We start from the raw sequence: 20,722 nt of genomic DNA, 5'->3' as shown, positions 1-20,722 counted from the left end.
TAATTCTCCTGCCCTGTTTTTAATTTTTAATCGGATCCAATTTTTAATTGGATTTTTTTCTGTTACTGTGTTGACTTACTTCTTTATAGATTTTGAATGCTAACCTCTTATCTAATATATAGTTTGAAGAAATTTTCTCCCATTCTATAGGTTGTCTTTTTATTTGGCTGTTTCTTTTGCTGTGCAGAAGCTTTTGAGTTTGATGTAATCCTATTTGTTAAATTTTCTTTTATCACTAATGATTTTTGTATTGTATTAAAAAATATTGCCAAGACCAGTATCAGTGACCTTCTTCCATATGTTTTCTTTTATGAGTTTAATTGTATTAGGTATTATGTCTAGGTCTTTGATCCATGTCAAGTTAAATTTTTTTTATGGTGTGAAATAGAGGTCCAATTTCATAATTCTATATATATTTCTTTAGCATTCCCAGCACCATTTGTTGGAGATATTTTCTGCAGTAGGTATTCTTGGCCCCTTTGTCAAATACGAATTGACCATATATGCCAGGGTTTAATTATGGACTCTCCATTATGTTTTATTAGTAGACATGTCTATTTTTTTTTGTGAGTATCATACTGTTCTTATTACTATGGCTTTGTAGTATAGTTTGAAATTCAGAAGCCTGATACCTCTCTGCCTTTGTTCTTTTTTTCTCAAGATTACTTTGGCTCTTTGAGGTGTTTTGTGGTTCCTCCAAATTTTGGGGATTGTTTCCTATATTTCTGTGAAAAATTCCTTTGGTATTTTAATGGTGATTGCTTTGAATCTGTAGATAGCTTTGGGAGGTATGGTCATCTAATAATACTGATTCTTCCAGTACATGAACGTGGGATGTCTTTCTTTTTATGTTTTCTTCATTTCTTTTAGCAAAGTTTTGTAGTTTTCATTGCATGTATGTTTCATTGTCTTGAGTAAATTTATTCCTAAGGATTTTATTATTTTTGATACTATTGTGAATGGGATGGTTTTCTTTCTTTTTTTTTCTAATTGATCCATCATTAGTATAAAGGAATACAATTGATTTCTCTATATTGATTTTGTGTCTTAACACTTCACTGCAATTGTTAACTCCCATAGTCTTTTAAAGACTAATTATTTGGGATTTTCTTTTAAATCATATCACCAGCAAATGAAGACGATTTTACTTCTTTCTTTCCTATTTGAGATAAATTTTATTTCTTTGTCTTGCCTAATTGCACTAGCTAGGACTTCCAGTAATGTGTTGAATAGGAGTGGTGAGAGTGGACGTCTTGGCCTTGTTCCTCATCTTAGAAGAAATGTTTCAGTTTCTCTCCATTGAATATAATGTTAACTGTGGGTCTGTCATACATGATCTTTATTTTGTTGAGGTATATTCTGTCAATACACAGTTTGTTGAAGATTTTTATCATAAGACAATATTGTATAGTCAGATGCGTTTTTTCTATGTCTGTTGAAATGATCATCTGATTTATCTCTTTCCTTTATTGAAGTGTGATGTGTTACATTTATTGATTCACATATGTTGAACCATCCCAGGGATAAATCCCCCTTGGTCATGGTGTATTATACTTTTAATATGTTCTAGAATTTGGTTTGCTAATATGTCATTGAGAATTTTTGCATCTGTTTTCATTAGGGATATTGGTTTATATATTTGGTCTTGTATTTTTATCTAGTTTTAGTATCAAAGTAATGCTTTGTAGAATGCGTTTGAAAGTGTTTCTTCCTCTTCAATATTTTGGAAGAGCTTGAGGAAGATTGATGTCAATTCTTCAGTTGTTTGGTAGAATTCTCTGGTGAAGTATCTTATCTGGTCCCAGAGATTTCACTTTGGGGAGTTGGTGTTTTTTTGTTTTTGTTTTTTAATTCAGTCTTTTTACTCATTATTGGATTTTCTATTTCTTCCTGATTGAGTCTTGGTACATTATGAGCTTCTAGCAACATATCCATTTCTTCTAGGTTATATAATTTGTTGCCATATAATTCTTCACTTTAGTTCTCATGATTGTTTTTATTTTTTAGCGTCAGTTATAATGTCTTCTCTTTCATTTCTGATTTTATTTATTCGAGCCTTCTCTCTTCAGTTAGTTTAGCTGAAAGTTTGCCCATTTTGTTGATCTTTTTTAGAGAACCAGCTTTTAGTTTTGTTGATTCTTTCTCTTGTCTATGTGGTCTGCTCTGATCCTTATTATTTCCTTCTTCTGCTAACTTTGAGCTTAACTTTTTCTATTTACTGAAGGTGCAAAGTTAGGTTGTTTGAGATCTTTCTAACTTCTTAATGTAGGCATTTGTAGCCATAAACTTTCCTCTTAGAACTGCTGTTGCTGTATTACAGTGTTTTCAGTTTCTTTTGTTTTGACATAATTTTTAATTTCCCTTTTGATTTCTTCTTTGACCAAATGGCTGCTTAGAAGTGTGTTATTTAGCTTCCACAATTTGTAGATCTTACTTTCCTCTTGTTGCTGATTTCCAGTATTATATCATTGTGTTCAGAGAAGATAGTTGGTATGATTTCAGTCTTCCTAAATTTGCTAAGATCTGTTTTGTGACTTACGGCATGATCTACCCTGGAGATTTTTCCATGTGCATTTGAGAAGAATGTGTAATCTGCAGCTATTGGATGGACTGTCCTGTACATGTGTATTAGGTCAATTTTTTTAAAAAAATGTTCAATTCCATTGTTTCCTTGTTGATTTTCTTACTGAATGATCTACCCATTGTTGGTGGTGGGGTACTGAGGTTCCCTACAAGAGCTTATCAGCTTTTTGACTAAGGTCAAGTGCAAAGTACCCTACAATTATTGTACTGTCATGAATTTCTTCCTTAAGATCTGTTATTAATTGCTTAATACATTTAACACCTGTTAAATACATTGTTAAATTGCTCAATACATTTAACATCTGTGCTCAGGTGTTAAGAACATTATCAATTTATGATCACTGTATTTTCTTGAGGTACTGACCCCTTATCGTTTTATAATGACCTTCTTTCTCTTACTACCCATTTGGCTTGAAGTCTATTTTGTGAGATAAATGGCTATGCCTGCCTTCTTTTCATTTCCATTTGCTTGGAATATCAACTTGTATCCTTTCATTAGGAACTTATTAGTGTCTTCAGAGCTGAAATGATTCAGAGCATATAATTGGGTGTTTTTAATTTTAAATCCATGCAGCCACTCTGTGCTTTTTGACTGGTGAGTACAAACCATTTACATTATTGATAATGCAAGGATTTACTGCTGTCATTTATCTTTTACCTTTTGGTTATTTTGTGTCTCTTTTGTTTCTTTTTCTTTCCTTTTATGTTTATGTCTACTTTTGTAAGTTGGTGGTTTTGCATGTTGATTTGCTCAGTCTTGCTCTTTTTTATGTATAACGTCCCTGCTCTAGATTTTTGCTTTGTGGTTACCAAGCATTACATAAATATCTCCTAGATAAAATAATTCTTTTTTTTCTGCTGAAGCAATTAATCTTCATTCATCTACAAATGTTCCATCTTTATACTCTCTTATATTTTTCACGTCACAAATTATCTCTATATATGCTGTGATTTTATTACCAAGTTATAGTAGATAGTTATTTTTAAAACAATTTTCCTTTATCCTCTATGTTATAGTTAAGAGTTTATTATACTATTCTATAAAAGAGTTACAGTATTCCAATTCTGACTGCTTATCAACTTAATCAGAATTCTGTGTACTTTTGCCCTTTTGTGTCAGCTCAAAGAGCTCTTTTCAACATTTTATGTAAGTCAGGTCTCATGGTGGTGAACTCCCTCAACTTTTGTTTGTTTGGGACAGCCTTTATTTCTGCTTCATATCTGAAGTATAACTTTGCCAAATGGATTATTCATGACTGACAGTTTTTATCTTCCAATATTCTGAATATGTCATTCTATTCTCTCCTTCCCTATAGAGTTTCTGCTGAGAAATTTGCTGATAGTGTAATGGGGGTGCCATTGCAGGCTACTGTCTTTTTTCCCTTGGCCTCTTTTAAAAGTCTTTCATTATCATTGATTTTTTAGAGTTTTAGTATAATGTGTCTTGGGAAAAGTCTTTGTGCATTGAAATAGTAAGGTGTGCTATTAGCTTCAAGAGCTTGTATATTCCTTCCCCAGGAAAGGACGTTCTCAGCTATTATTTCTTTAAATAGTCCCTCTGGGGGCACCTGGATGGTTCAGTGGGTTAAAGCCTCTGCCTTCGGTTTGGGTCATGATCCCAGGGTCCTGGGATCGAGTCCCTCATCGGGCTCTCTGCTCAGCGGGGAGCCTGCTTCCTCCCCTCTCTCTCTGCCTGCCTCTCTGTCTGCTTGTGATCTCTGTCTGTCAAATAAATAAATAAAATCTTCTAAATAAATAAATAAATAAATAGTCCCTCTGCCCTCTTCTCCTTCTCATCTCTTTCTGGACTACCCATTATTCTTATATGGGCTTTTCTCATAGAATCAGATAATTCTCATAGGTTTTTCTTCACTTGTTAAAAATCTTATTTTCTCTCCTCATATACTTGAATCACTTCTGTATTTCTCTGTTCCAACTTAGTTATCCTGTCTTCCATATAATCTGGTCTATTTCCACTGCTTACCTAATACATTTTTTCATACCATTTCTTGAGTTCTTCAGTTTGAGAATTTGATTCTTTTCACAATTTCAGTCTCTTTGGTAAAATACTCCTCATTAATTTTAGCTCTGAGATCATCATATTGTCTTTTTGAGTTTTCTTGTAGCTCATTGAATATCTTCATAATAACTATTTTAAATTCTGTTATCAGTTAGATTGCAGTATTCCATATCTTTGGTTTGGCTCATGGAAAAATTGTCATTTTCTGTTATACTCTGTTACCGTGATTTTTCATGATATTTGATGAAAAGTGCCTCTGCCACCATATTTGAAGCAGGACATAAACCTTATTTAGGCAAGTTTTTTGTTTTTGTTTTTAAGATTTTATTTATTTATCAGAGAGAGAGAAAGTAAGAGTACAAGCAAAGGGAGCAGCAGGGAGAGGGAGAAGCAGGCTCCTCCCCAAGGATGGTGCGTGATGAGGGCACTAGATCCTAGATCTGCGATCATGACAGAGGCCAAGGCAGATGCTTAACCAACTGAACCAACTAGGCATGCCGGTTTCGGGGGGTTATTTTTTTAAAAGATTTTATTTTTAAGTAATCTCTACACCCAGCCTGGGGCTCTTAGTCACAACCTGGAGATTCAGAGTCTCAGGCTCCACCAGCTAAGCCAGCCAGGTGCCCCCAGGCAAGGTTTTGTTTACTTTGATACCTATAGTTGAACACCTTGGTAGTTAGGAGCCCACCTTTTGTTTTCCAGAAGGTGGCGCTATAGCACCAATACTTGATTTCTCTACTGATGCTCAAAACACACACAAAATAGGCCAAGTGATGGTTGAGGTGGGAGGGGTTAAGTATGGCATGCCTCTGCCTTGGTAGGGGGAATCATCAAGTGTAAGCGGAGGGGGAGGTCCTAGAGGTCTATGGTTGGTTCTTTTGAGTCCTTTCCTTTACCTCTCTTTGTCTGCCTATTTCACTTCCCCTTTCCTCCCCTTAGTCACTGTGGTCTCCTCATTGAGAGCAACTGGTCCTAGACGCAGCAGCCCACAGGACCAGGCAAATTCATCACTCACCCACTCACTGCCTTCACCTTTGACCTTTTCTGCCAGAAAGGTCATGGCCCTAGCACCACCTCCCCTAATCTGCCACCTCTTCTGGGGTCCAGTTCACCCACATTCACATCCACGAGTGGATGGATCTCTGGGGTGTCCTTGTATGTTATACACAGGCACTTTTGGAAAGGAGGTAGTTATACAGGTCCCATTACTTGTATATCAGAAGGGAGAGAAAAAAAGGAATGACTCATACAGCCTTGCAGCCAACATCACTGTGGGAGTATATTTTGCTGTAGGACTCTAAGACAAGCTGAAAATAACAAGGAAGTACTTCAATTTAGGAAATACGTTGTGAAATTTGGGTCTAATTTTCTAGAATTGGGAAATAGAATCCAGTCAGGTGCAGCAGTAAGTGTGCAGAGCCACTGACATTAGTAACCCACCCTTGGCAAATGGTAAGTGAGACTGTTCCAGTATGGGGGTAGAGAGAAAGGCCACACTTAGGGCTGCTGGGCCTCACTTTTGATCCTGCCATTTGCTTACTCCTGTGCCTTCTCTGACATTGGTCTCTGCTTGCCTGTCTGGAACAATGGATGATACTCCTGTCACCATTGCGTATTGTGAAGCAAAGTAACTTTATCAGTGAGGTGGATTTGGTATGGGGTCCTCTGCCTGAGGACATCCCACAGATACTAGAACTCTTTGAACTGACAGAATAGAACTAAAATACCATTTAATCTAACAAATGAATTCAAGAGAGGATACTTACCATTATGAAAACAAGTTGTGTGTTGTGTATTCAAGAAGATATAGGTTGAAACATGAAATTGGTGATATTCAATCACAGATAAGGCACTTTCATATTTTATCATGTATTAACTGGATGGATTTATTGTGCTAACGTTATACTACAAAAGACTATAACAATATCGAAAATTAAAAACAGTATGTAAAATGTTTTATATGCTGATTATAACTATATATTTTTATAAGACTCCTATGGTACATAAAAGAAGACTAGAAAGAAAAAAGCAGATAATTTATGTTTGGATCATGAATGTGTAGAACTATTTCAACATCATTTAATATGGAATCTGATATGAAACATGACAGAATTACTGGTTCTTGAGATAGAATCTTAAAATTTTTCACTAGAAAAGGTCTACTTTAAGTATAATTTAGATTAATGCCATGATTTGCCTTATTTTGGGTGTACAATTTCAGATTTGGGGCATTTTTGTCATTCTTAAAACAGATATGACTCTTCTTTGAAGCCTATGGTATCTCAAACTATATAATTTTAATTTTAATCTTTTGGGTAGATCCAAGATTCTAGAAATAATTACAGCAGAAGCTCACATTTGCTTGGTCCCTACAAAGCACTTGTAATATGTAAACTTGCTTTCTATTACATATATCTCTTTTCTTTTCTTCCAGGTCTACCAAAAGCAGCTATAATCAGTCAGCTGCAGTCTTTAAAGGGTTCTGCTGGCTTGTGGGGTTTCAGTTGTACTGCTAATGACATCATTTATATAACTCTTCCTCTGTATCATAGTTCAGGATCTCTTGTGGGAATTGGTGGATGTGTTGAGTTGGGTAAGTTTTCATTTTCTGTTTGATGAGTATTCAAAATGCTTATTAACTTGTGTTTATTAAATTTTGAAACTCTGTCAGAGAATTCAGAGTAACTGTGGGCTTATTATATAGTTACAACATAATTTTTATTAAAAGGACCCAATTTTGTGATATACTCAGTCTATTCCTGAACTGAAGAGAGCAATGCCTTGGACATTTGGCCGCGTGGTTGGAGCTGGCTGTTGACCAGTCTTCCTTCTCTGTGTGGTCACTCATCCTTTGATGATCTACTCCCCACCTCCTTAAATGGTGGAAGGAGGCTTCCAAGAGGATGAATGTAGAAACTGTGTAGCTCTTAAGGCTTAACCTCAGAAATCACATTGATCATTTCACCTGCATATTGTTGATCAGAGCAAGTAACAAACCAGTCTAGAGTCAAGATATGAGGGGTAAGGAAACAGATCCTACCCTTGAAATACAGAGGTGGCAAATCCACATTGCATAGCAGGAATTGTTGAGGCTACCTTTGCAAACAAGGTACCCCAGGCTCCCATTAAGTCTGTTGGTAGCTTATGACTCAGTAGATTCTGTTCATAAACATGCTGAGATTATGTGTCTGGCCCCTAAATAATATATAATGGAGACCATTCACTACTACCTGTATATGTCTGAAATATAAAAAAAGTAATTTTATGGAGTAGTATATGTAAAACATGACCAGTGTCCAAAATAAACAAAGGCAAGAGTCAAGACATTAGCATTTTCCTTGGAACATAGTCATATGACTTACATTGTTGTGAAAATTAGGTTGTTACATTTAGGTTCTGTAGTCATCGAACTTGACTGGTGCTATCTTACCAATTCTTTCTTACCAACTCTCAACATCAAGAAATATTCAGGCAGCTTTAAGGTTTTAAAAATAAGTGTACATATTCAAAAACAAAGTAAGTGAATATTCTTGGTCTCTGTGAAGAAGACTGACCATTATCTATAGTCATGCTCTAATACTTTCAACTCCCCTACTTATTTTGACCTTGTCTTTCATCCCCTGTATTTCAAAAAGAAAAAAAAATACATTTGCAGTCAAAATGCAGAATTATAACATGTATTTTTTTAAGTTTATTGGATTGTAAGATTAATGGTTTCAAATGAGCTTGATATAAATGGCCACTGATGGATTACAAAAGCCTTGAAGTTGAATGTAAGTGTTCTAGACGGGGCAACATCATTTGTGTTTTATGTCACTTCTGCCCTTGAATATTTTCCCCCAGTGCCTGTTCTTTGCCTTTTCTCATAGGAGCTACTTGTGTGTTGAAGAAGAAATTCTCAGCAAGTCAATTTTGGAATGACTGCAGAAAGTATAATGTGACTGTGTTTCTATATATTGGAGAACTTTGTCGCTATCTTTGCAAACAACCTAAGGTAAGAGGGATCATTTTCAGAAAGGAAAAATAATTTCAGAAAGAAAAACGTATGGAGAGAAAAATAATTTGTGTGTGTGTGTACACAAAGGTGGAGACCTTCCAAAACATAGTTTGACTGACTTACAGAGATGCAAGTCAGAGGAAATAAAACGAGAGCTCTGCGTGATTATACTGAACTGCTTTACATTATGACAGGATAGGAGACACTTGCAATCCAATCCACTTTATGTTGAGACTGATTAAGATTTCTGCAAATGTAGTACACATCCAATTATGAAATTAAATGCCTACTCTGTACACAGAAAGTGGTTACTGCAAGGCTGAATTAGATCATCTTTCAAAATGCTCTTCTCTAAAAAATAAAACAAAACTAATGATATTGAATATACTTGTTTGTTATTTTTTTTCTTTTGAATAAGTGATTACATTAGTCTGTTTGGTTTTGATTTTAAGTTAAAAAGAAATTTTGCTTTCATGTGTTCTTGTCTCCCCACCTGAAACTGTCATTCCCACAAACAACTGATAAATTGGCCCTTTCTGAAAATAGACAAGCAGAGAGAGTTGCAAGAGCCTGGGGTTAGTCTTTATTCATTTGTTTGCGATTTTGCCTTCAGAAATTCTTTTCCTGGTCTTGTTTGCGTTTTGAGATGCTTATGTTTTACCTGATTTCTTAAAACATTCTTGAGGCTACAAAGAAGTGAGCTTCTGTCATCAAATCCACACCACCCCACGAATAATGGTGATTGGAAATGCCTCCCTGTAAGGGGCAGGCAGCAGAAGCTGATGGCCAGTCCTTGGCCTTTGATAAACCCCCTTCCTCATGCATCACCTTTGCCATCATCATGCCAGCCTAAGGCATGGATGGTGGACTGGGATGTCTTTTCTGGCTAAAATATGGACATGTAATTCTTCCTTTATCCTCAGCACAGCTGAGAGTAGGCTGGAAGCATTTAAATTAGACTTTGTTGAAGAGATGGGATTACACAGGGAAGGAAAACACAAGAAGAATGTGAAACTGGATAGTTTTATTTACAAAATGCTTTTATTCACTTTAAGCTTGACTTTTACCATGTAGAGAACTCCTCTAGCTCCTGACCTACTCCCTTTGTGCCCAGAAGCCATCCTTCTTCTTTTCTCAGTCAGGAGTGCTTCAAATAGCTATAGATTCCCTAGATCCATCTCTAAGACAGGGAGTCCCAGAGAAATGTTTTAGACTTTTGGCCTTCATTTTCTTTAGGGAGACTTAGCCAATGTCAAAGTTGTGGTCTTATCTTTAGAGTCCTAGTGGAATAATTAATTATAATTCCACAACCTGGTATATCTTCTTCTTCTCATTGTGTTGTTTGGTGATGTGATGTCTGGATGAGGATAATTTGGGGAATTAATGTCCTCCAGGAAGATAGAAGCCTCCTTCAGTAAAGGACAAATTGGGTACCACATAATGAACTTCTTCACAGACTTTCTAACTACACCCCTAACCATTCCTTTTTCTCCTCATCCTTCAATAGCAACAGTAGCTTTTGCAGGGTTATTTGCTCAGTAAGTATGTACTGAACAGTGGAACACATGCATTTTTTTTCTAATGTTTTACTCTGTTAAATGATGCTGCAATTAGTGTCTTTATGCAATGTAGCCAGTAGAAGGGCTCAGAAGTGAAGGCAGTCAAAGGACATGGGTATTTTGGCAATTTTTAGGGCACATTTCCAAATTGCAGTTCAAAATGGTTAACATGATTTAGAATCTCATTGATGTTGTGAGAGTATACTTATTGTGCATATGGTCTCTTTATCAGGACCGTGTGATATTAAAAATAGTGGTTTCCCAGTTATGCTTCGTAAAGAACTAGAACCCGCTTCAGAGTTCCTCAAAAGTCACTGAAGGATAATGAATAGGGAAAAATAGGGCAATCTTCACAGTCTTTCAAATATGTTGGATGAAACGCGGTTTGCTAGGGCTTCTTCTTCTTCTTTTTTTTTTTTAAGATTTTTATTTAGTTGAGAGAGAGAGAGAGAGCATGAGAAGGAAGAAAGTCAGAGGGAGAAGCAGACTCCCTGCTAGGTAGACAACACAATGCAGGACTAGATACCAGGACTCCAGTATCATGACCTGACCGGAAAGCAGATGCTTAACCAAATGAGCCACCCAGGTGTCCCTAGAGCTTCTTAATAATATTTTGTTTGAACAAGGAATGTCTTGGGGTTTTTTTTCTTTCTTTTTTTGTAATGGGGGAACATTTAATTTTATTTATGACTTTATGGATAGAAACAAATATATTTTTAACTTCTTTGTTCAGATTACTAGCAAGGTTGAATAATTAGAAAATTATCAGTAGTTCTCTTTAAAATGTCTTTTCCGAGTCTTTTACACATTTATGCCCGTGGCACATAATATTTTATATGTTTGAGCCACCATTTCCTATAATAAAGATATTTATTAATAATTTGTCATGTTCACTACAAATCTTTTTTCAAAGCGTTTTTGTTAGAATTTTTTTATAAAAAGAATATTTTGAGCTCCTGAATTGGGAATGAATTAATTTGGGGAAAATGCTATAGCCACAGAGAATTTGAGAGAACTGAGAATTGAAAGTAGAATATCTGATTTTTCTTTTAGTTAATGAAATAGTTTCATTCTTAAGTAAAGTACTTTGAAGAAAAGACAGTGTTTTTGACATAATCTCTCTGCATTTGCCTGAAGACAGTGGAGGAGGAGAGAGGGGAAGTAAAAAATAGCTTTGCTCAAGGAAAAAGTGATCATTTTTTTTGAGCAACAATTCATTGTATTACTTAATCCCTTTTGTTGATTTCACACAGAACAAGAACAAGCAGTTCTTGGCATTAAAGATTAGGGAAAGAAGAAAGCCATTCTGGTAAGACATCTGACCCCTTTAAGGAGGTCTTGTTTTTTTTCAGTCCAATATTTATTGCTTTCAGTGAACTTCTACAGGCAGGGGCCACATCTGCTCGGTGGCACATCAGGGGCTCCAGGCACAGCCGAGAGTGAGTGGGTAACCAGATCCACTAATTTCAGAGAATTAGAAGTGGATGTGTCCCTACACCCTGGTTTGAGGGACCGTAGACATTTGTTTAATATAAATCCTTAACTAAAAAAAAAAAAGCAAACCACATATTCTCTAAATACATCCAGATTTGTTCTCCATCCAAGGGTAAGGAATATATTCCAAAGGAGGTTTACCTGCAGGCAGAATTCATGGTCTGAGTGCTTAAAACAGAATTCCTGGTTGCTTTTAGTTAATGACATCATATTTTAAGTCTTAACTGAGGTTCTTGGAAGAAAAGATAGCGTTTGGAAACAATCTTTAAGCAATGACCTGAGGCAAATTAAGGAGGAAGGATGGAAATAAATAGAGCTTTGCCCAAAGCTGTGTGTGGTTGTCCATAGTTGAATAAAAAACACCCTAGAGTTGGCCTTCCCTGGCTGGAAGCTTTTATCACCCCCGCCCCCAACCAACCCTGTCTTTTTTCTCTTTTTCAAAAGTCCAGTTACAAAAGTTCCTTTGGCATAAACATTAGATGTGCCTCAAACTTCTGGCAGCAGCATTACCCTTTTTTAAAAAGCCACGGTACTGATTCTTCTTAGTCACGGAGGAGTGGAGTAATTATTCTCTTCCCTGAAGAATAGGAAAACAGCTCTCCCCACATTCCAGTCTTTCAAGTCTTCTGCATTACTGAAGCAGCGTCATACACTCTCTGATTGGATCAGGTTCTTTGTTTTCCTAGCATTAGTGCTGCCTTTCATATTGGTTGGTGAGGAATATGGTGGCATGCTATACATCAATGATCCTCTGTGGGATTCCTGCACACTTCATCTTCTTTAAATACACTCTGCCTGAAACTGCCAAGAGTTAGCAATATCTAGGGATAGAATCTTACCTGTCACTCATTTGGTCATTCGAGTAATATTGCAGGTTTTGGTATACAGGGGCATATAAGACAAGCCATCTTTTCTCATGATACTCATGCTCTAGTTTGAGAAGGGAGAACATACAGCAGCCAATACATGAAGGAAAGTGACAATGGCAAGTGTTTTGAAGATACAAAGAGGATGAGGAGGAGGAGATGGTGGGTGGTGAGGGTGTGGCATTACTAATGAGGTTGAGGGGTCAGGGAGGGCTTCTCTGAAATGGTGACCAATGAGCCAAGGAATTGGTATGGCAAGTGTGATCCAACCATGAAAAAGCTGGGGGATTACAGTCACAACAGAACAAAGTGAAAATGAAGAAGCCCACAGAGAACACAGACTGAATATTTAGAGAAGGAAAGGGTGGCTAGGCCACTCACAGACCAGATCTTGTAGGGCTCAATATGTACCATGGAGGAGAAATGTGGATATCATTTCCAAAAGAGCATTTGGGAAAAGATGAAGGCAAACTGAAAAAAAGAAACTATACTGATTTGGAATCTATTTGAAGGAAGGATAACAAGACTTTTAACTAACAGGGTTAGATTTTCAAGACTAACTAACAGGGTTAGGTGGTGAAGTAATAGAATCAATGACGAGTCTCGGGTTTTTGGTTGAAATGGGTAAACTGTGAGCCAATGTTAAACTGAGATTTAAAGAATTAAAATTAAATTTCTTTTGCACTTGTTAAGTTTGGTATGTTCATTAGGCATTCAGGTAAAGAAGTGGAATTTGTAGTTGGATGTAGGCATCTGGAGCCCAAAGCCTACAAAGGGCAGGATATAATTAACCAGGCAAAGATTTATGTATGTAATATCAGTTTTTCAAGTTAATATTATTATTTAGGCAATATAGTTTGTATCAATGTAAAACACCTATGTTTTGACATTCTGAAGGCATATCCTATACTTTCTAGTACATGTATTTTGGTATATGTTTTTTAGTGAATATATCTTCTGTACGTTACATCCTTTTTCTCTCTTCTATTTTCTTAAAAGCCAGAAAGTTCACTAGGAACTAGATAGTAAGATTATGGATACCTTCATTAGAGTGTGTTAAAACTTTGACAAAATGGGGCGCCTGGGTGGCTCAGTGGGTTAAGCCGCTGCCTTCAGCTCAGGTCATGATCTCAGGGTCCTGGGATCGAGTTCCGCATTGGGCTCTCTGCTCAGTGGGGAGCCTACTTCCCTCTCTCTCTGCCTGCCTCTCTGCCTACTTGTGATCTCTCTCTGTCAGATAAATAAATAAAATCTTAAAAAAAAAAGAAAAAAAACTTTGACAAAATGGATTACAGTTGACTTCCATTATGAAAAGGGAGATATTTTACAGGACCCGGATATCTGATAAATATTTATTAAATGTTGGTCATTAAAAGCCATACTAATTTTTTTACCAGCAATGTTTAGACAGTCATGCAGGGCACCCATAAGTGTTTGCTGGGCTTTCTTTAGGGTAACAAGTTGTTACCCTAAATGTTAAATGGTTAATGTTATGTTGTTAAATGACAATAATCAATTATCAGCACTGCAAGATTTTTTAAGACTTCAATTTGAAAAAACATCTACTCTATTTTTTTCAAAGAAAGCCCATCGTTTCTTCCAAACTTTTAAGAGTTTTCCTTGTCATATTTAGGGAAGTGGGGATGAGGAATATGGAGATTTGTCAAAGAATACAATTCTAATAGAAGGGACTAAATTACACTAAGTTGACGTAGAAGAATACATGCATCTTAATGGGTATATTAAAAACATTCGTTTTTCTATCATGTTTTCATTTCTTTAGTTTCTACCTAGTTTATCATAACATTTTCCTCATTCCACATCTTGTAAAAGATGTAGCTTATCAAAACATTGAGCTCTGGAAACTTTTCTCATTATACTTAATAGCCTCTGAAGAATGACATTTTTAAATTAATATGAGCTTTAATTCTTATTAAGATGTTCTACATTAGTTTTGCTATCATTTCTGATGCTGAAACACTCAAAACAATTGATTTTATCTCCAAGACCTAGTCATTTTAAGATATTTATACTTTTTTTATTTCTTGAAGCATTTTATTATATGATTGAGTAAATCATCTCTCTTTTAAAACTGTTTTCCTTAAGTAAATCAAAGATATGTTTAATATTCTCATAGTAGATATAAAAGTGTTTAGAAAATTTGACAAGTTCCCAGAATCTTTTTTTTCTGCTTAAAAACTACAAATATAGAGGGACACCTGGGTGACTCAGTCATTAAGTGGTTGCCTTCCGCTCAGGTCATGATCTCAAGGTCCTGGAATCGAGCACCAACAGCAAGCTCCCTGCTTAACAGGAAGCCTGCTTCTCTCTCTCCCACTCCCCCTACTTGTGTTCCCTCTTTTTAAAAAAAAAACAAAAACTACAAATATAGAAACATAGTCCTTAGAAGGACTCAGATAGGAATAGCTATGGGCTGCCTAAATGCTAGAAGAATTAGCAGGGAATTAATGAATATTTTGAAATGTTTTAGACTGTGTGTATTATTAACGGGTTTTAATACGTGCTAATTTTAATATTTAATGATCTGTATTTCATGGATAGTAATGCCTATAAAATCTACATATCTTTTTCTATTTGCTTATACCATTCATGTTATAATTTCCATTAAGAGTACACATATCTCTTAGTTGCTGAATTACCCAACAGATAGGGGTACCTGGGTGACTCAGTCAGTTAAGCATCAGACTCTTGATTTTGGCTCAGGTCACGATCTCAGGGTCCTGGGATCAAGCCCTACCTTGGCTCCAGAATCAGCGGGGAGTCTGCTTCAGATTCTCTCCCTCTCCAGTTCCCTCCACTCTTGCATGTGTGTGCATGTTCTCTCTCCCTTCTCTCAAATAAATGAATCTTTTAAAAAGATTTCCAACAAATTTACTTGATGCAGAAAGAAAATAATGCATTGACTATGGAATCAAAAGACACAGGTTCAATTTCAGACTCTTGTTGTATGACTTTCTGCTGGTCACTTCTCTTTGAGCCATGGTTCCCATTGTTATATAAAATAGGTGGCAGCACCCACTTGTCCTCATTTGCCCCCTGCTTCTCATAATCCAGTTATGAGATATACATTAAAAAATCTAAACTGAGAAGCCCAATACAAATGAAAGAAACTATTCTTAAAACAGAATGTAGTAATGTTTTCTGCAAATGTCATTGTAAAATTAGAGTGATTTGTGTGAGTATTGAAAATAATTGGTCTTTGACTAATGAAAATCATACTTTAATTATAAAAGCCAGCTTAGGGGCGCCTGGGTGGCTCAGTCAGTAAAGTGTCTGACTCTTGATTTAGGCTCAGGTCATGATCTCAGGGCAGTGAGATGGAGCCTGCCTTCAGCTCTGCACTGAGCTTGGAGCCTCCTTAGGATTCTCTCTCTCCTTTCCCTCTGTCCCACCTCACCACCACTCCCCACCTCATGCGCAGGCACTCTCTCTCTCTCTCTCCCTCCAAAAAAAAAAAAAGAATGAATGAATAAATAGATAAAATGAATAAAATTTGTAAAAGCCAGTATAAATACAGCATGATAATTTCAAAGTACAACTTTAAAATACTAAAATGGTAATAATTTTATAACATGATGCTTTTCACAAATAAAAATACTAAAAACAGAAATATAAAGTTAAAAATCCTGACAGTATGAAGCCTGTTTCCTCTTGGGTTATATACTGCTTTTACTGTAAATGTGGTATGTGGGTGAGGTTTTCCTATAGTTCAGATTGATTTAACATTTTAAAATGTACCTTCAAGATTCTTTGTATTATGATATATTTGCAAATTTTCAAATTGTCTCTTTCTTTAATAATGTTCCTGATGTCCTTGCTATGGATGTATAAAATGTATAAAATCAAGGTAAGAAATAGCCAGTCTTCAGTGTATAAGCACAAGAATCTTCAGCAAATAATAAATGGCCAGAATTTTCCAAGTGATCATTTTATTCCCAATGGAAAAAAATAATAACTTTATATTAAACATATCAGGGATCTATTTCCAACCTTTCCATTAATTTACAGTGTCACATCAGGCAAGTTATTTCATTTCTTTGCCTGTTGGAAACAGGGATCTTGAAATTCAAGCCTAACTTCTGTGTCTCGAAAGCTTTGTGATCTGGAGCAAATTATCTCGCTTTTCTGAGCGGCTCCCACCTCAGTTTGGTCATCAATAAAATGAGTGTAGTAACAGTTATATCTGGGATTGATGTAAGGGTTAAGTTGTTAGGCACAGAAATTCACATGGAAACAGTGGTGAAGGGCTCTGAGAAGAGACCTCACAAAATGGTTTTTATTATCACAGCAAATATGCCGAAGTTGAAGTTCTAGTCTCCAGCCTGACAGGTTCAGATCTCCCTTTATCAGTATAGGTCTTTAGATTAGACTAATATAGACCAAGCTCAGGAGTGCCAGTTGGTAGCTTTAAATCGTCTCCATTGCTGGGTCTTCACTAATCTTCCTGACCTGTAAATGTTCACAGTGCCCACCACTTGCAATCAAACATTTCTTTTCTCTACTCTCACTCTCTGGGTAGGTTTCTGGCTGCAAATACCACCCAGAGCTTAACACTCAAGGGTGTGTCTCCAGCTGTGTCTTCTCCCTTGATTTCAGGTATTAGATACCTGCCTTCCCACTTGACATCCTCACTTAGAGATCTCATGGCATCTGATCTCAAAAATGGCCAAAGCTCAATTTCTTCACTACCTCTTCCATCAAGATGGAAGATGCCCTTCTTGCCCCATCCAGGTGCTCAGTCACACAGATCCTGGACTCTCCCTTGGAGCTTCTCTTTCCCTCTCTCCCCATCTAATCCATGAGCAACCCCTGCAGATTTGACCTTCAAATGCATCTGGAATCAAACCTCAGCTTACTGCTTCCTTGCTGCTCTCATCTGAGCCAGCTCTAGCTCCCCCTGTTAGTTTAGCTCTGGCTGGCTTCTTCTTTGCCCCACTCTTGTCCCCTTCTATTCCATTCTTGCATAGCAGTTGGAATGATTCAGTTAAAATGGAAGTCAGGTTGTGTTCCTTCACCATTAAAATCCTTCTGGTGGTTCACTTGGAAGAAAATCCAAATTCCTTTAGAATGGACCACACAGCTCTCTATGTGGTCAGCTCCCCTGATAGCGTTTCCCCTCCTCCCCACCTCCCTGCCACACCTGCTGTCTCTCCTTGTTTACTCTACTACAGCTTTGTTGTCCTCCCTGTTTTTCCTTCAATATATCAGGGCTCTCTGTTCTTTCCCCTTGAATGTTCCCTCAGATACTTGCATGGCTCAGTCCCTAGTCCATCCACATCCCACCTCCCAGGTGAGGGTGTCTCTGACCACAAGTCCTACTAATATAGGTGTGGTCACCTTAGCAACTCAGAGGGTCTCATACCTAAATTTGGTACAGATGTTGAGACTTACATGCACCAAACATGCACCAAGAGAATGTGAACAGGTTTATTACTCACATAATGGGACTTTCTGGGGAGAGCAGGCTAGGGTCCCAAGGATATCCAAAAATAACTTCAGAAACCTGGGAAAGAGGTAGGTTTGGCTTTTACTGTAACAAGAAGAAGGCACCAGGGCAAATGGTCTTGTGCACGTGGAACTGCTTGCATACTTTGAGCTTCCTATTGCTGCCAAATAAAGGAACACTGGGTGATCTCATCAGCTTGCCCAGATGTGGGGCAGGGGAAGAAAGCTATTAGCTATTAGCAGTCAGTCATCAAGAATGAAGCCAGACTCCATCACAATGCTTATCTCATGGTGTTCTTTCACTGCTTTGTTTTTCTTCACAGAACTTATTACCATATTACAGATTTTATATATAATTGTTCCTTATTCTCTCTTAATCTTCCCCTTCCCCTCTTATCTTCTCCTTCCAGGAAAGCAGGGAGTTTATCTTCTTCATCTAATGTTATACCCTCAGTACTCATTATGGTACCTGACACATAACAGGTGCTCAATAAAAATTCGTTGAATTATTTTTAAAAAACACAGTAACAAATAATAATGAGCCTCATTGCTAGGATACCTGTGTGCTCCTGATCAGCACAATCTTTCACTGGTCCCAGCCTGCCTGGTAAGCTCAGTTATAATCAGCAAGTCACATTCCTGGGGAGGACAGAGCTCCCTGAAGGAGTTTGGATAAATCAAAAGTTTGCATCCTTGCATGGAGGGAGTCAGACTGCTGCTGTATCCCGCTCATAGCAGAAATTATCTTGGTCATGGGCCCCTGCACTTTTCAGAACATTTCATTAATAAGTCAGCTTAGTTGTGGCTTAGGTAACCCTTTCTCTGGGTTTCCAGATTGAACTCTCTTTATATCTACACAGCTCCCTTGTCTTTTTAGTGGTTAGCTCTCATTCAGGTTTAAGGCACGTCTTGCATAGAGTCTTGGAGCCAGTCCTTGTCAAACAAGGCAATCTGGAAATGTCTCTGGTCTGCAACATGGCTTTCCCTCTACCCTTGAGCTCCCTAGAGTGCTGCCAGGTTAGAAGACACCTGTTCAGAAGAAGTAGCCTGTAAATGGCCATCCCTCTTACTGTTTTATCTAGACAGGGAGTTTGAAATAAGCCCACAGTATGGTTGCTTTCTGCTGTAATACTTGAGATCACACAGCTCTTTTCAAGCTATGATTTAGGCCTTAAAATAGTTTGTTGAACTGAGAGCTGGCATCTCTGAAACCATGACCTGCCCAGCTCAGGCTGGAGAGGAAGCATGGCGAAGACTTTTAGGGGCAGCTGGAGCCCACACTATGTTAGCAGGGTATGTCTCTCCTTTTAAATACTTTCTGGCTCTTTCTCAAAAGAGGCCTCCACCCGGGCCCCCCCCCCCACCATTCCTTTCCTGCTGCAGTAGAAGAAATTTTGCTATTTTATGCCTTTTATTTTTTTTCTCTGACCATGTGTTTGCATTTAGTGTTACTTGGTACCCATTCTGTAATACCCCGCTGGCTTGCTGCCTTTTTTTTTTTTTTTTCAATATATTGATATTGGAGTATCTGTGAAGGCAGCAAACTGTTGGAATATAGTTATTCTTACTCTGTGGGGTGTGTTGGTGTGACACATGTGCATGTGGGTTTTAGAAAAAAAAAAAAGGTCTTAAGTAGAATCAAGATGGAAGGGTCATAAGCCCTATCATATGCTGTTATGAATTTCCAGTGATCCTTTAGTAATTAGACCATACTTCTGTTTTGCACATTAAGCAGCTAGTTACCTGAGGCAGATAGTTTCGGAAGGCAGAAATGGTTTGCCCCTTTGTTTTCACTGTTAATTCATACTGCTTTTCTGTGTCTCTGTCTGTCAACAAACATGCTTTGTTTCTGAGAAATCAAGGTTGATATAAAATTACCTGTATGTAAGCAGAACCTTCAGACTTACACTTTTCATAGGCATATGAAGAGCATTTAACTTGGCTGTGTTTTTGATTTTCTGGGTAGGATTAAGCCCGTGCTCTGGAAGAAAAAGACTTTGTTTCTAGGAGGGCATTGTTAGAGGCCTGTGCATTTCAGCAAATGAGTATGTGAATGTATGGCTCAGGAGGAGGAAGCTATAGTTCAAGCACTGCCTGGCATCTGGCAGCTGGAAAACGGCTCCTCCTCTGAGAACGCTTTGACGAAACAGGAGCCTTGGTCCACTGGGTGTGAGTCTTGTCCTGGTACGGACATGGTCTGTCCACATTGGTTTGGGTGGATGATACTAAAAGGCAAAGGGACACTGCTCTACTGAAACCCGGGACTGTGGCATCTCTATATTAAAAGGTGTGAATCATCCAGCAGATTCTCTTTTAAATTTCAAATGGGAGCTTAAATGTCTGGAGATAAAAATGAGTACTTTCTGTGTATTGTAAAATGGCTTACTCTGTGTGTGTATGTGTGTGTGCACACGCATGCAAGTCTATAAACATTTAAGCACTGACTACTGAATTATAAACTCATGTTTTGATTGCTTTCTATTCCTAAAATCTTGGGGGAAATACTTGGGAAAATAGAACATGGGCTTTGCAGGGGTTTGAGCTGTTTTTTTCCTCTCCTCCCTTTCTTTCCTTCCTTCCCTCTCTCCCTCTCTGTCTCCCTTTCTTTCTTTGATTTGCCTTCCCTCTCTTTCTTTCTTCCTTCCACAAGTATGCTGTGAACATCTTTTGTGCACCACGTACTGTCCTAAGCAATGGAGCACCACAGAGGAGAGAATAGGCTACAGCCCCTGCCCAC

The 20,722-nt window shown here is 37.5% G+C and overlaps 1 protein-coding gene across 1 annotated transcript in view; it reads left to right on the top strand.

Moving 5' to 3' along the window:
• The window catches only part of SLC27A6 (solute carrier family 27 member 6), a 64,122-nt gene that overhangs the window by 20,690 nt on the left and 22,710 nt on the right, over positions 1-20,722 (top strand). Inside the window, exons 3-4 of the mRNA XM_045075552.1 lie at positions 7,038-7,196; positions 8,473-8,597. Of these exons, the coding sequence (XP_044931487.1) occupies positions 7,038-7,196; positions 8,473-8,597 (284 nt within the window). The remainder of the gene's footprint in view (positions 1-7,037; positions 7,197-8,472; positions 8,598-20,722) is intronic.

This window comes from Mustela putorius, unplaced genomic scaffold, assembly GCF_011764305.1.
Source record: "Mustela putorius furo isolate JIRA1106 unplaced genomic scaffold, ASM1176430v1.1 tig00000145_pilon_pilon_pilon, whole genome shotgun sequence".
In the NCBI taxonomy this organism is placed as follows: Eukaryota; Metazoa; Chordata; class Mammalia; order Carnivora; family Mustelidae; genus Mustela; species Mustela putorius.
The sequence above is the reverse complement of the archived record's forward strand: the minus strand, read 5'-3'. Positions and strand labels throughout refer to the sequence as shown.